We start from the raw sequence: 16,525 nt of genomic DNA, 5'->3' as shown, positions 1-16,525 counted from the left end.
CACTTTTAATGAAAAGCCAAGGAAAAAAAAGTTAGTAATGAAATCTTTCCAGAGCTCCAGTAAAAACTTCTCCCCTGGCCAACTTGCCCACACAACCCCCTTTCCCTACTAGCAGAATGAGAATTCTGCAAGATCAGGTACATGTCATTCATTAACCTAGCACCTCCCACAGTACCATTCAAAGTGCTTTGATTATAGATCATGCTCAATAAATGTGGAACTGCAACTAGCTGATGGAATTATCATTCACAGAATGAAAAAACCGTGGTTAATCACCCTACTTACGGTTCAGGTTCCACCGTGACAAGAGGCATGTCTCTTCTCAGTAAAAATCGGTTCTCAGGAACTGGAGGAATCTCCTCTGGGCGGACCACAGGCTTCTCCCTTTTAGCATTTGAATCAACTGACCTTTTTTCATTGGTATAACTCCTCTCGGAGTGACTTGGAGAGAATAAAGCATGTCACCAATTAAAATGTTTGCATTTCACAATAATATTAAATAATATTACATAATATTAATAGCAATAAAATAAATTTAATAATTACATATCTCACTCAAAAGGTTTGTACAGTTTTCACAAAGAGAACATATAAAGCATGAACACAGTACTAAAATTCTGCTATCAAATTGTCAAACGATCCTAACTTTTTTCTTTTTAAAGCACAGCATGTAGAGAACCTGCAAACACATAGATCTTTGATATGGAATGTCTGTGCTACCCCTAGAATAGTCAAATTTCAAATTAAAGTTTAAAAAATATTAACCTTTATTAGCAACAGGTTAAAAAGCTAAGTTTACACAGCTGCACATGCTTTCCCCATTGGGGGGTGTGTGTGTGTGTGTGTGGTTTTTTTTTTTTTTTTAAGCTTAAGATTCCCCTGGTGTTTCACACTTACCCTTTTGGGCTCATAATGTGTTTAGTCCTTGGTTCTTCTGAACTGCTTGCTTCCTTTCGTCTCTTTTTAGAATGTTTAACTTTTGGCCGCCTCTTATGTTTCCTTCTTCTGCTTCTCTCATGTTCAATTTCACTTTCTGAAGAAGATTCTGAAGATGAAGAGGAATTGGAAGAGGAATCCGAATCTTCTGAATGAGTTGGTTTCTTCCTTTTTTTCTCAAAAACTTTTAAGAAATATTAACACGACTATTAGTACTGCATTTCAGTGCTTACTTTTCAGAGTAAAACATGTGACTACCTAGTACAGTAAAGCACGCTTTATCAACAGAAAACTGAAGACAAAATTTAATACATTTTTCTTCACGTTGATAATACAATGTGCTGTTGAGATTGTAAAGTAACAAAGCCCTTGCCCTCGTGAGGCCTATATTCTAGCTGGATCAGGTAAGAAAATAAGTAAGTGCATAATATGACAAATGGTAAGTGCTAGGACAGAAACACCAAAAAAAGCAGGGTAAAGGGAATAGGTAGAGTCAGGGGGTAACTGAAAATTACATTCGGGGCTGGCTGGGTGGCTCAGTAGGTTAAGCCTCTGCCTTTGGCTTTGGCTCAGGTCATGATCTCAGGGTCCTGGGATCAAGCCCCGTATTGGGCTCTCCGCTCAGCCGGGAGCCTGCTTCTCCCCCTCTCTCTGCCTACCTCTCTGCCTACTTGTGATCTCTGTCAAATAAATAAATAAAATCTTAAAGAAATAAAGAAAAGAAAATTACATTCCAACAGAGACCTGAAGGAAATGAGCTAAGGGGTCAGGTAGATATCTGGATGGAGAGTGCTACAGAAAGAGGGGACAGGCAACACAAAGGTCCCTGTGTGTTTGGCAGGGTCAAACATGGTCACATGGCTGGGAAGACAATGAATGAGGGGGAAGAGGTGAAAGAAAACTGCAGAGAGCAGACTGCCTTACAGACCAAGTAAAGCTGTTAGCTTTGGCTGACTGAGAAGGGCGCCCCTGGAGAAGATCACTCTGGTTGCAGAAGATCAAGAGTACAAGCAAGGAGACCAGTAGGAATTTACTACTGCTGAGAAAAGATTATAAAAAAGAACAGAGGTAAACGAGCAGGTATGAGGTTACTACAATCATCCAGGTCTGGAACAAGGCTGACAGCAGGGGGAAGTAAAAAAAAAAGGGAGATTTGGTAAGATTTGTGCATGGCTGGGTAGAAGGTATGACACAGAAGCATCAGGCTATTGCTATACAACTTGTATAGTTTCCTCCACTACCAAAATCCAAGAGGTATGTTTAAGTTATAGTCTTCAACACGTTTTACTGATATCCTAGCTCCCCCCACTACCCCAAAACCCTTACCATCTTTTGTTGATTTTGTGGCAAGCACTCCACAATCAATAACTCGCACATCTGCATAAGGTCTGCTTGCAGCATCTGTTTTCAGATTTTCAATCTGTTCAATTACTTCAAAACCAGAAATAACTAATCCAAAGACGACATGAACCCTGTTATAATACAAATTCGAGAAAGAACTGGTTTGCTGACAAGCCATAAGCAGTATTCACAACTGTTATAAATGACTGGTCTACAGACCTCAATATAAAATAAAGTGTTTGATGAATGAAACAACTGGAAGGTAAGTAGAACTTGAAATGTGCTTCATAAAAGGAACAAACAACAAAAATTACTCAAATTGGGACTCAGTTTTCTGCCTAAAACAATATCCTTTACCTATTTTATGGTAGAGTCTGAGAACAGACTGCCCTTGATACTCAAACTATTGCTACAGGGTCACTAAATTCATGACTAGGAGGTCTATCCATAAGCCCAGATAAAGACCCCACTCAGTGACACAATAGCTATGAGGTCTCAAGACTGACTAAACTGGGATCCTTAAGGAGGGGCTTGGCTTTGAGATTAACCGAGATCAAGAGCGCCCCCTTGTGGTTTATCCATGATTCAACCTGTATTGCACTGGCCACCCAAACAACTCCCCAAGGTAGTGAAATGTCACTCTTACCCATCCAGGTGTGGAGCAGGTTTTGTGGTACTGTGTAATAAACATCAACACAAAGAAGATGGCAAAAACCAGGTGTTCAGGTGAACAGAGCAGAAGGGTTTAAAGCACAGCATGTAGAGAACAAAAAGGTAAAGATAAAAAGATAGGGAAAAAGTTAAATGTGGTAAACTTCAAACTGAAAAACCTTTCAAGCAGCAATAGTAGCCATTTTACTGGTAAAAAAAATCACTCAAGATTATAACAAATTACAAAGTCGTATTTATTTCTCCAATATGAAGACTATTCTTATATATATGTATGAAACAACTTGGAAATAGAGAGCATAAAAATACATTAAAATTAAAGTTATTCCCGAATCCAAAACAAACTCAAAATTTATCAAAATAACTAGAATAAAAAACACTATTGTTTGTCCTAAGGAAAGAAAAGCGTGATTGATACCTGCACCCCACACTTAAATGAGTTCTCCTATTTGTTATTTCTCATACTGAGTCAGTCTGCATCTTTTAGGTAGGCAGATGGAGGTAGGCCACAGAAGTCCTGTTTTCAGAACTTCCTGCCACTCCCACCTAAGGTGAAGCTCTGCCACTCAGAGCGACCCTGAAAAGGCACTAGGGAGCGAACCTTCCCTTTGTCAACACTTCTAACAGCAAGTAAGTAATGAGAGATAACCTTATAGACACTGCATTTCTCTGGCCCAAAAATGCCCAACCTGCTTCTTCTACAATCACCAACTGGCAGATAGTCACTTTTAAGAAGCCTACAGGATACATTTGGTTAAAACATTTTGAACCAAAACGGGTTGTTTCCCATAGCATTTTCACAAATCTTCACACTATGTGAATTGCAGTGAAAAAATTCAAAAGCAGATAACTAGACTCAGAAGTATATCCACAAAAATCTTATAGCAGAATTTGAGAAAGGACACTGGATTATCAGGCCATGTTTAAAGCAGTCAATTGTGCTAGGAGCTCCCATATCAATTTTTATATTCATTTTAAGGCAATTCTAAGACATGTAATTCAACAAAACACAATTTTAATCTTCACAACAATGTTAAAAATCATTATTCTACAAGGAATGGTAGCATTTGTACTTACGTTAAAAATATTCAGTTGTGTAAAAGCAGAACAGAAATTTTATTTTAAAAAACGTCAATTTAAGAAGTTCCAGAATTTTAAAAGCGATCTTGAGTTTTAAAACCACAAAGTCTCAAATTCTTCTTAGAAGACTGAGAAGTTGTAATTCAAGCCAATAAAATAGTAAAAATGAGAAAAAAACAGGCAGAAGAAAAAAAAAATCTGGCAAGCAGGTGAGGAAAGGAACTAATGCTTAAATAATTAAACTAGCTTCCAGAAACTACTCTGTATAATAACTTTAAGATGGAAATGTACTTCCCATATATAGAAAACTTTACCAAAGCACACTTATGATAGGAAGAAATTAGTACATATGCTAGACAGTGATTCCACTGTATGAAAGGTCTAAGAGGTAAAATCGGTAAAGGTAAATGTCCTACAATATTAAGGGACAGATTTCAAATATGTAGCAGTGAAAACAAGGAGTGGTTTATTGATTAAGGCATATTCCTCCTTCTTCCTTGTTGCTTTTTCTCACAACTCTCAGATTTTTGGAGGAAAAGCCCACAGATTTTTCTAAAACACACAGAACCCAATTCAATTTGCCACAGCGGCTAACCAAGGAGTCCTGTAAAAACCACCTTATGGCAAAACTCTGGAGCAAATGGGAAGATGAAAACACTCTAGTTAATGCAGTGAGGTAGCAACGTACCACTTGAGACTCAGTCTGAGATGGAATCGCTACCTTTATGACAGATTCCAGTTTTGTTTTGAATTCGAATGACAACTGAAGACAAAAAAACTTGGGTCTTTTACTGCAACAGTGGGGAAAACAAATGAAGACAACAATAATTTCAGGGACAAACTTCAGGGGGCCTGCTGTGCCTGGAGTGGTATGAATAATTAAATCCATCACTCGCATCCGCAATTCAGGAGGCAGACATACAAATGTGCACTTATATCGGGCTGGATTGCATATTAAGAATACTGAAAGTAGGGGCACCTGGGTGGCTCAGAGAGTTAAGCCTCTGCCTTCTGCTCGGGTCCTGTTCTCAGAGTCCTGGGATTGAGCCCTGCATGGGGCTCTCTGCTCAGCAGGGAGCCTGCTTCTGCCTCCCTCTCTGCCTACTTGTGATCTCTCTGTTAAATAAATAAAGAAAGAAATAATCTTAAAAAAAAAAAAAAAAGGAATACTGGAAGTATCTTAACAAAGAAGCCCCTCCGGGTTCTCAGCCTACATTCCAGGAGCCGAAATAACAGTGTAAAGCAGGCATACTGGCCCTAGGCTGACACCAGACATGGATAAAGAGAGGACACTGCCAAATGGGCAGAGAGGAATGATATTCCTGGTCCAAGCTATTCAGTCCTACTCAACTGGACAAAGAGATCCCATCCCACCAAATCTTAATTGCACTGATCTTTCAAAACTATGCAGTTTTAAAGACCCATGCAGGGCTGACACTCAAGTAAGTTCAGACCTTAAGGCCAAAGACTACCATCAATATGTAAATTTATACAGGCTTATGAAAACATGCCTGAAGGAGAAAGAACCATAAAACATTTCAAATCATAAAAGCTTTCAATATTTTCACATTTCCATTTTCTCCTGTCACTTAGACACTGATTTTCCAGTTTCCTCCGCCCCTGAATGAACTTTAAAAATACATGCATAAGGATTCATTTAAAGTTTGTAAATCCTAGAAATTGAAAAGTGTCACTGTTACTCCAAAAAACAATCTACATTATTATACCATTACCAAAGAAGCTTTTGGCCTTATACAGAAATTAATAGTTCTGTACCGAAATGAAATCTATACCATTATATACAATATACCCTCTTCCCTGCCCTCCCCCAGAAGAAGTGTGGAAACATGGTGGCAACAAGCCACTGAAATGAAAATATACTTCCCAGGATTAACTACGAACAATTTAACTACAAACAATAAAACACACTTGTTTATGTACTGCTGCCATAAATCAAACAGAAAGCTTTGCTTAAAATGGTTCAATGCACATAACAATAGGATTAAAGAGATAAAAGCAAAGAAAGAAAAAGAGAGCCTTAGAGTAATGAGACATTACCTTTGGAGCGCACGATGTAACACTCTTTCTGTAAATTTTACACAAAAATGGCAAGAAATAAATTGTAATACACTTTTAAGACAAGACTGAATCTATGTTTTAATATCAATATAACTTTGAAATTAAATATTTTCAAGTTTTATGCAAAGCAAGAAAGCTTTTTTTAAAATGGAGGGCTCTAAATTTTCTTTCACATAGGATATGTATGTAGAGACAAACTATGCTTAAGAAAAACACCGTGGTAAAAATGGGAATCTGCTCAGAGCCTTAATACTGTTAACACTAGAGTGTGAGGAACCAAACAGTATATTTCGCTTTGCAAATCCTACAAACTAGTTAAGTAAACAAACATCTTTCTCAACAAGAGAGTAATGTATCCCAAGTACATACATGAATATAAAAATCTGAATTCCCAGGAGGAGTTACTACCAATGGAAAGCAAAAATTTCAATGAAAAGGACAGAGTTAAGATAATTCAAAACAACATTTCAGGGAACTTTCTCTTCTTTTTTTAGTAATTCACTTCAAATAGTTAAAAATCTTTCATGTTTCTACATCTGAAATCTTTTCATCAAACACAACAGACCACTATGAGGAATAAGTGAGCAAAGTTTGGACTATAGTTTCTGTTCAACACTTCTTTGGTTGTTAAGTCCCCGTAAATAATAATAGTAATAATAATGCATAACTAGAATTTTAAGGATCTTCTCAAAGGATAAAAAGGCAAGAGAGATGAAAGTATAGAAGTATTCTGTCAAATTTTGGCCACGATACTTGCCTAATCTCTGATTTTCCCCATTGTAAAAAAAATTAAAAAAAAAATACACAGTCTAAACAACTTTATTATACTTTAAACATATCTGTTATACTCAGACCAAAATCCATGTCATATATAGTGGATAAAATTCTTTACAAAGGTTTCAGACTATTGAATCTTGAAATACTTAAAAACAAGCTTTAATTTCTTATAAAGGATTGATACATGAATTACTGCCAAAAAGAATACAACATTTCAAATAATATGGTGTTTTCAAAGAATGTTGTAAAAAAAAAAAAGTGACTCCAAGTGTAAAATAGTATGAACGTAAAGATAACCGATTTCTGTCTAATGTAGCTTTGAACATGCAATTTTTTCCTTTAACTCCTGACACTACACATCATCATGAAGAGGCACCAAATGATATAGAGACACACAGCTTGTGTAAGGGCCATGGAAACTAACCAAGCCATGTTACAGAGCTCTCCCTGTATGTTCCAAAAGTCACCAAAAATTCAGCACTAATGTTAACATAATATGTAATACACATCAAACACTACTAGATACAAAACTCCTTCCAGGTTGCTAATACATATGTCACAAAACACTAAGTGATTTTAAGACTGGATGTTACAGATGACACTTGAAACTCAGAGAATTTGGTTTATGGTTAAGTTTCACCAACATCTTGTTGATGAAAAATCTTGCAATGTACACATATAGATACTACACCCCCCCCACCGCTGGCCAAAAGAAAGAAAAACTAGAACCTCCCAGGTTACTGACACTTACTAGCATTTATTCTCATACAGATTCATGAATATGTGGAAGGAAAAAGCATTTCTGCCCAAATTTACTTTTGCTACCCCAAATCGCAACATAGCTTTATAAACCCCTTAACCCAAAACCACTCTTCACCTCTCCTTGCTCTGCTCTGAAACAATCAGCACTTCTCTCCCACTCAGGAAAGCAGCCATTCCCAAGTCTGGTGAGAACATATCCTGGAACTACTTTATATTTTCCTCCTATAATCCTATTTATACCTGTTAACACTTTTTGCTTAAAGTTTGACTTTTCTGCATTATTTTGTTTTCTTAAATTTTTATGATTATCATGACCACTGACAGTGGCCAAAAACAGAGACTGTTCACCAAAGCTCTGCAGGTCTTTCTACTCCATGGCTGTACATAAGGTTGCACAGACCAAGTGAAGGAAGACAAATGTAACCACCACGTCAATGTTCTGTTTGCAGCTGATGAAGACTGCTGCCTAATTTAAGCAAATGAGCCTGAAGCTTCTTTGCAGCACCTTTCAGACTGATGGAAATTAGGCAATTACAACTATTTTCCTTTAAGCAAAATGATGTTTGCACACAAATCATTCCACATATTCAGAAACTGAGGATCAACCTACAAAACACCTTCTTCCTTTTATGTCCACATTTTCATATCCAAATGTTTACTTTAAGAATGGGATAGATAATTCATAAGCCAAAAAGGAAAGACAAAACTAACTCAAGGTAAATAGCCAATAGAACTAGAACCAAGGTCTCCTGATAGCCAGAACAGTAGCTCTAACCCAAGTGATAGTTATTTATACAAAGCTATAAACCACCTAGTCATTTTAATGACTCCTTCATGCAATACCTTCTTTATCTTTTCAATGAATGTATAGAAAAACAATGAAAATTACAGAATTAACACAATGTCATTACTAACAGCCAAAGGAAAAGAAAAATGTTTTCAGGTGTCATTTTATCCTAGCATTATTCATACAAGGAAAAGGTTGGACAAGATGATCTTGAAATCCTTTTCCACTCTAAGACCTCATAATTCTATAGCTTTTATTACAGTTTCTTCCTAGTGTTTGGTTTCAACAAATAATAAAAGGAACAAAATGACTAAATACCAAGTTAACTTGGTTACTACTTTGGTTCTAGGTCTTTCAATTCTTTCAGAAATACCTCAACATGAACAAACCATTATTTCCTCAGTTATATATGGGGACAGTGCCGTCTATCACTACCTCCACGTTTCTTGAGCAGTACTATTTCAAAAAAAATAGTAGGCCCCCCCAAAGCAAAATCATCATGATTAAAATAGCAGATAAAAGCAGTTACTGCAGAAATCATGAATAGCTTTATAGAAGCAAATCTGGTTTTTACCATATACATAAATTGTTTCAACCAAAGAAAGCAATATATGCACAATTACATTTAATAAAAATGATGCATGCCTTAGGAAGGGGAGGTTTTAAATGTGTCAGTAATGAAGACATTACTTCATTAGTTACTGAATGAAGCACAAGAATCTTTGAGGAATATTTTCATATATACTATGACATCAAATTTCCTCCTTAGGAATTACAAGATAGTTTATTTAGAATATGAAATACAAATATGATTTTGCCAAGGTTGTATTAAAAGTCCTTGTTAAGCCTATAAAACTAGAAATATAAAGGCAGTTGTTGGTGTTTTACCACCCATTCTCACACTACCCTCTCCTGTCTGGAATGCAGAAGAGATGTTTGAGGCACCCCAGCAAGGGCTGTGGTGAGAGGGGAAGTGCACCACCACCCTTTGGCGGCCCTTGTAGGCCCAGCTTTTAGAATGCTTAGCTGGGATGACAGACAAAACCTGGAGACAGTACATTATACTTTTTCATACTTCAGCTCCAAAATGATCTGGGCTTGCAAGACAGAGATTTTCAAAGACTTTCTTTTTATGGGCCATCATCATTTCCATTTTCCCTTATTATAAAAGCAAGGAAGTGGGGCACTTGGGTGGCTCAGTGGTTTAAAGCCTCCGCCTTTGGCTCAGGTCGTGATCCCAGGGTCCTGGGATCAAGCCCCACACTGGGCTCTCTGCTCGGCAGGGAGCCTGCTTCCCTTCCTCTCTCTCTGCCTGCCTCTTTGCCTACCTGTGATCTCTGTCAGTCAAATAAATAAAATCTTTAAAAAAAAAAAAAAAAAAGCAAGAAAGTATTTTGTTTAGAAAGGTGATTGTTAGCTTTATTTTATCCTTCAACCGTGGGAAACCAGTACTTTGAGCTAGCATTAAAAAAAAGGACATGCTACAAAAAGCTCTTTTAAAAAATAAGAGAAAAAAAGGATTTTTTTTGTATGTACAAAAACACTATTACTTTTAAGATTTTTAACTACAAACTCATTTCTAGAAGTAAATTTCAAACTAAAAGTAGGAAATTTTATTTCAACACAAGTTCACAGTGATTTTAGTGCCATCTACAGTTAATTATGAAAACAAGCTTAAAACTTTTAATCCTAATTCACAGATGCTAAAATTTTCATTTGGCACTCCTTGCCAGGAACAGCAGTCCAAAGTAAAATTAAACTATGTAGAAATAGCAATGGCCGCAATTTTGTTTGATACTAAGCATTTCTACAAAAGACTTAGGCAAGTACTTTTCTGAAGGGAGAATTTCATCATACACTGGATATTAATTAATGTATGTACCTGCACTGGATTTTACTCTTAACATTTGATTAAACAAGCTAACTGGTATGTAACAATGGAAAGAAGCTGCTGCTACCTGATAAATTCAATGTACTCGTATTTAAAAAAAGGAAATCTAAAAGAAACTTTAGAGCCCTCAGATGGTAGCTTCTTGACCAATGAATTTCATTAGTTTATCATGTTCACAGTTCAGATAAGCTTAAAAATGGAAATGGGAAACCTCAAAGAGTAAATAGCTTTATATTAAATTACTATAAAAAAAGTTTTTCAAAACATCTCCCACTATTTTTTTTTTTTTTTTTGGCCTTTAAAAAGGTTAAGGAAAGAAAAAAATACTCTAGTAGAGAAGTATTAATAATTACTGCTCTATGGGATCAAAACAAATCTAGGAACAAATGTTTTTGGTCTTTCCTTTTTTCCTACACAGCTCCAGGCACTGTCATCTTCCATCAGCTTTCCATTTTTAGGACATTCTTATGAACAGAATGCCCCTTATCTGAACTTTATCAGATCATGTTGGAAATCTATTTTGCAGACAAATTTAAAATGTGAGATTTATTTTACATGAATAATTTACTCCATTAACGACAGGGAAGCGCCATTCATATTTGTCCATTCAGAAAGATGACAAGAACTTTTTCTGGAAAACCATCAATAAAATATTTCTCCAACATATACAGTACAACTATGGAGATTTACTTCCAATCAAAAGCATTAAATCTTCATGCTAGCCAATTATCTTTCCTATTTTAAATCCTGGGATTATAATAAAAATTGGTTTTACAGTAGCTTTAGATAAGAATGTAACTAAAAAGGGGAACCTGGGTGGCTCAGAGGGTTATTAAGCCTCTGCCTTCAGCTCAGGTCATCTGGGATCAATCCTCGAATCAGGCTCCCTGCTTAGCAGGGAGCCTGCTTCCCCCTGCCTCTCTGCCTGCCTCTGTGCCTACCTGTGATCTCTCTGTGTCAAATAGATAAATAAAATCTTTAAAAAAAAAAAAAAAAAGAATGTAACTAAAAGTATGCCAAGTAAGGTTTTGGTTGTGCCTGTATATACATGAAAAGGTGCTTGTTTTTTTTAAAAAGCAAATACAGCATTCTGAAGTTTCCTGAGTAATAATCTCATAAACTTTGGTGGAAATGATAGCAATACTGGGTTAATTCAATTAACCATAGAAATCACAAAAGATTTAAGTTTTTTTTACAATGCTGATGCAACAACCAAGTTACTTATCTCTGTACAGTATCAGAAAATAATGGTACCTCTCTCAAATTAGCTCAAAGAACAACAATAAGAGAAAAAGCAACCACACCATGGTTTACTCAAAACAAGTGTTCTCCAGGCCAAGGGCACATCTAGTCCTAGTTTATGAACAATTTTTAAATGCTGATCAACAGTTAATGTTCCAATCTAGTTTTGGTAAATTGACCCTCCAAACTTCTTAAGTCAAAGCCAATTTCTTTTCTTAAGATGACAACATACTTTGAAATTAAGATTCATCTTCAAGTTACATCTTTTAAGTACCATCCTTCAAATGGGGGATATATGCTGAATGCTGAGGCGGCTGTTAGAGCTGACCAGTTTCTGCAATGTTAGAAATTAATAACAAAGTCCAATTTGACAGAATTCTAGCATTTAAACTTGGTTTAACTATACCATCTTTCTCATGAACAGCGCTTCTCTGTTTAAGAAAACCTCATCTCTGAATTATGCCTACTCACATGAAAAACTGGGAACCATTGGTATGTTTCCCTCGATTTGCCATTGACAAAAGGAACGCTCTGTCATGTTTGAGAATAAAGTTTTCATCTGTTTGAAGAAAACACAAATTTGTCAGTCTCCAATTATAAGACACTTTTAAAGTGTAATTAATGTTCACAGTAATAAATAGAAAACAAAGGATGAAATTCCTCTTCTGGTCAGTATAGATACTTGTCTGAATATTTAGAAAAAAATTTTTTTAACTAATCAAATACAAAAGCATAAAAAGATCAAAAATACTACTTAAAGCCTTGAGGAAAAGAATATACATTTAATGTTTTATACAAACAGCCTTAGAACAGTCACTTTTAATAGTAACATACTTTTGCTAAATGATAATGTAAACTATTAACTTTCAGAGAAAACCAGTAAAGAGATTTTAGAAAAATCTCTCCAGTAAAGCTCATTTTCTTCAACTTTCCAATTATCTTAACACACTATATATGGGAGAAGTTTAATAATCTTATGTGCCTAATTTCTATATGGTAAACTTATTATTCAACTGTATTGAAGCTAGACTATGAGAGCAAAAAATTAAAAGTTACATAAATTAAGTTTAAGGTTGTATGTAAATTAAATCAAGTATACAGACTCCTAATAGATAGGATCAAAAATTATCTAAGGAGGAAAGTCCCATAAAAACAAAAACTTAAAGGGCAAAATATAATTTTAAGATACACAAGTATCTGCCACAGGGAACCACCACATTAAAGTGGCCTACAACATTAGCTTCCAATTGCTATAAGCGTATAGAACCAGCTAATGAACCTTCTTCTTACTGGTTCAAAGGAAAAACTGTTACAAAGATCACTCAAAGATGATTTTAATTCCAGCAGAAATATCTTCAAAACTAATTTAAATTTCCTTGTAACATTCATACAAACAAATTTTTCTTTAGAACAAACAGAAACATAGAAAACTTTAAAAAATGATTACCTTGGGAACAGGCTTCTGAAAAAGAGTAGTAATCCATTTTCCCCCAAAAGAAATATAAAAGACTATTATAACACTGAAGCTATCATGGCATTAAAATCTAGTAAGATTGGATCCCATTTTAAATCTCTGCAACTGACTTTTCTAAGGCTTTTTGGGGCAAGTGCAATAGTTAGACTTAATGCAAATATTACTACTGTAGGAATAAAACACAATCATATAGTTCTAGTATACAAAAGAAAACATACAAACCTTTGAGAAGGTAGGAAATGCCAACTTTTATTAAAAGAAATTGTTTGGTTTAGGGGGGAAAAATACAACTAGAATTTTTTTCCCTGATGTAGAACTAATAACCCATTGCGAAAAGAAAAAAGATACAGATGCATGTATGAAACAGTATACAGAATTTTCCAAGTCTTCAAGCAATTAAAGAAATCCAGCCACAACCTAACCCAGGCTCTCCATAAATTTATTAGGAAGGGTGCAAGGGAACAGAATTGGAGTTTGTGTTACTGAGCTTTGTTCTCTTACCTTTTCATTTTGCAAAAGACCACATTCTCTATAAACAAAAGAATATGTTGACAGTTTTAGGCAGGAAGATAGGAGTTTTCATGTATATAGTTGCCTAACCTCCATGCTGAAAGTCATGTTTAACCATAAAGTTAGCCTTAATTAATCTTGTCAATTACAAGTTACATATTACAATATAATTTATCCCCAAGTTCATGCAAATAAAGTATTTTCATGCAGCATTAGTTTCATGCAAAAAGTGAACTATAAGTAAACCTCTCCTCATTAAAAGTACATGATCAAATTTGCTTTAATATCAGAACTGAAACAAAGGACCATAAAATATTAAGCCTTACCTTTAAAATATCCACCATAAATTGATTCTCCACCTTTTCCATTACCTGCAAATAATAAGCTACATTAAATTATAATGAAAATTAAAAATATATTAATACATTTAAATTATTTTTATGCTTTCAATTTGCTGAAGAAGCTAACACCTTGTGACTGCTATAATAAATTCTACAAATCTTCAGTTAACCTCATCTTGAAAATAAAAGTCCAAAAAAGAGACCACTCCTATTATAATAAACACTATTAAAAATTATCTCTATAACCCATTTATTTCAAAAAGTAATCACACCAACAAAATTCAGGAAGAATAAAAATAATCCACAAGTACTTGGCGTTCATTGTAAGGGAATTCACCAACTGTTTATATTATTATTATTAAAAGTATATAAAAATAAAATGGCTTAGTATTTTGCTTTTCATACATTGTTGCTCTACACATCTACTCAGTGACCACTTAATATTTACATCACACTGTGACACAACACTTATAACAGTATAATAGCTTAAGAAACTGATGGATGGTTATTAAAAGCATAACTTTAGCTCTACCTTCGCTGAAGTCCCCACCCTGAATCATGAAGTTTTTAACCACACGATGGAATGTAGAACCTTTGTAACATAACTTCTTCCCAGTTGTTTTTCCAAGGCCTTTCTCTCCTGGGGAAAAAAAAAAGAAGTGAAATTTAGCTATAAACATCTTTCCAAGGAAAGAACCATCCAATTAGTCCTTTGTGAAGTCCCTCCCATACATGTTGGCACTGTAAGAGATACAAAGTATGAGGCAACGAGGAAATGACACACAAAATAAAATAAATATCAAGCACCATATAAATGTTAAATTGTGTGGCAGAGACTCTACATGCCAACAGGAGAAAAGAGGGATTAGAAATAGTTATTACTCCAGTAAAAGAGGGCAATCAAGGAATTGGTGCAAAGCATATATGTATTTAAGTGTATCCAAGCAAGGATTTAAAAATTTAATGCTATTTTAAAATAACATTATACATGTTTTTATTTTTTCTACTTTAAAAAATATAAATCCAATTAAATATAACGAAGAACAGCCATATTATGTTTTGTCTACCTTCTAATACTAGAAGTCTTGTGAATCTGGAATGGTAAATTTGTTCAAAACACTGAAATTTAGAATTTATGAACTACAATGTTTACAGATGACTGTTACACACAGAGGTACTTTCTTTTTTTACTTTTGAGGCCACTTCTTTGTCGTCTCTATCCTTATGCTTCCCTGATTTCTTATCAGTGAAAATAGCATTTTTAATGCCCTAAAAATTCATTTTACGGCCACTTTTTACAGAAAATATCTACTCTGAGAAGCAAGATAAAACTATAAGCCACAACTTCTCATTGGAAATAATTTAATAATTCATTTACCTGAGCATAGGCAAAGGAAGTTTTTGCATGTTTTTGGACATATGTCTGAGAAGAGCTGAAACATAATGCGACCAACTGAAACAAAACACATTAAAGAAAGGTAAGCAAGATGATTAAATATGCCACATTTTATATGGGAGAAATAGACAGAATTAACAAACTGAAAGGCCCATTTTTGTAATTTAATTTTTCAAAAGACTTAACTGGAAAAAACTTAACTGAGCAATGCCAACTAACAAGAATTCCACACAATTTGTTAGTGTCAGAATTCACAGGCAGCCTAAGTGGTTTCAGCCCTAAAACTGCAAGATTTTAAGTGTCCTGTAAAGGGGCTTTACATGATTAGATCCCTTTTAGTACAGTTACCTACCAGAACACTATTAATTTGCTTTAAAATAAGTCTCAATAGTTGTCTAATCTATGCCTGAGCCCCTCCAGTGATGACAGCACATCATATCACAAGACAGTCATTGTGGCCCATACTGTCAGAAGAAAGTTCTTCTGTCCTCTATATCTAGCTTTCTACCTTTATGCAAGAACTATTTAGAGCCAAACTCCTGAATTGCGACCCACAACTAAAACTCACCTTCTATTCCCTGAGAGAGCATAAAGAGAATACCTTCGGTTCCTAAAAAATACCCAAAACACACTCAACAGACAAAAAACATACAATACACAGGAAATGATAAGGGGCAAGCCTACAAATTTATGCCACAGAAAAGTGCTTCACAAATGTTCTGTTCTCAGGACTCCTTCTAACTCTTAAAAATGATTGCACTTTTACAATGTGGGTTATGTCTATTGCTATTTACTATATTATAAGTTAAAACTCAGAAATTTTTAAAACACAAGAATATAAAGCACATGTTCTATCAGCAGTCACAGTGGTGACATCATTACTTATTGTGTAATCTCTGGAAAACGCGACTTGTGAATGAGAGCGCAACAGGCAAATTTTATTATTATAAAAGTAGTTTTGACTTTGCAGGCCTCACGAAAGGTTCTCAACAAAGTAAAAAATAATATTCTGATTTACAATCACTTTCCTGTGTCCCCTTTCACTTTAATCTAAAGAATCTTTTCCATTAGGAATAAACATTTTTATTTATTCAAAGGGACTTATAAATAAATCAAAATTAATTGTGGACCAAATATAAGTCACTTTCAGCCCAGACAAAACTGATTTGATTTATTCTCTGTCACTAAGAACTGAATTTATTCTTGGCCATGTCAGTCAGTTCCTCTGAGGAGAAAACAA

At 35.0% G+C, this 16,525-nt stretch overlaps 1 protein-coding gene across 6 annotated transcripts in view; it reads right to left on the bottom strand.

The window, feature by feature from the left end:
• The window catches only part of NKTR (natural killer cell triggering receptor), a 60,829-nt gene that overhangs the window by 18,699 nt on the left and 25,605 nt on the right, over nt 1–16,525 (bottom strand). Inside the window, exons 3-10 of one of the 6 annotated variants that reach the window (XM_059162346.1) lie at nt 15,268–15,342; nt 14,422–14,529; nt 13,875–13,919; nt 12,036–12,123; nt 2,924–2,953; nt 2,263–2,408; nt 898–1,120; nt 286–441 (exon numbers count right to left, since the gene is read on the bottom strand). In XM_059162346.1, the coding sequence (XP_059018329.1) occupies nt 286–441; nt 898–1,120; nt 2,263–2,408; nt 2,924–2,953; nt 12,036–12,123; nt 13,875–13,919; nt 14,422–14,529; nt 15,268–15,342 (871 nt within the window). The other 5 variants (XM_059162347.1, XM_059162349.1, XM_059162348.1 and 2 more) reach the window with 5 other exon arrangements.

The sequence above is a fragment of the Mustela lutreola genome, chromosome 2 (genome assembly GCF_030435805.1).
Source record: "Mustela lutreola isolate mMusLut2 chromosome 2, mMusLut2.pri, whole genome shotgun sequence".
In the NCBI taxonomy this organism is placed as follows: Eukaryota; Metazoa; Chordata; class Mammalia; order Carnivora; family Mustelidae; genus Mustela; species Mustela lutreola.
The sequence above is the reverse complement of the archived record's forward strand: the minus strand, read 5'-3'. Positions and strand labels throughout refer to the sequence as shown.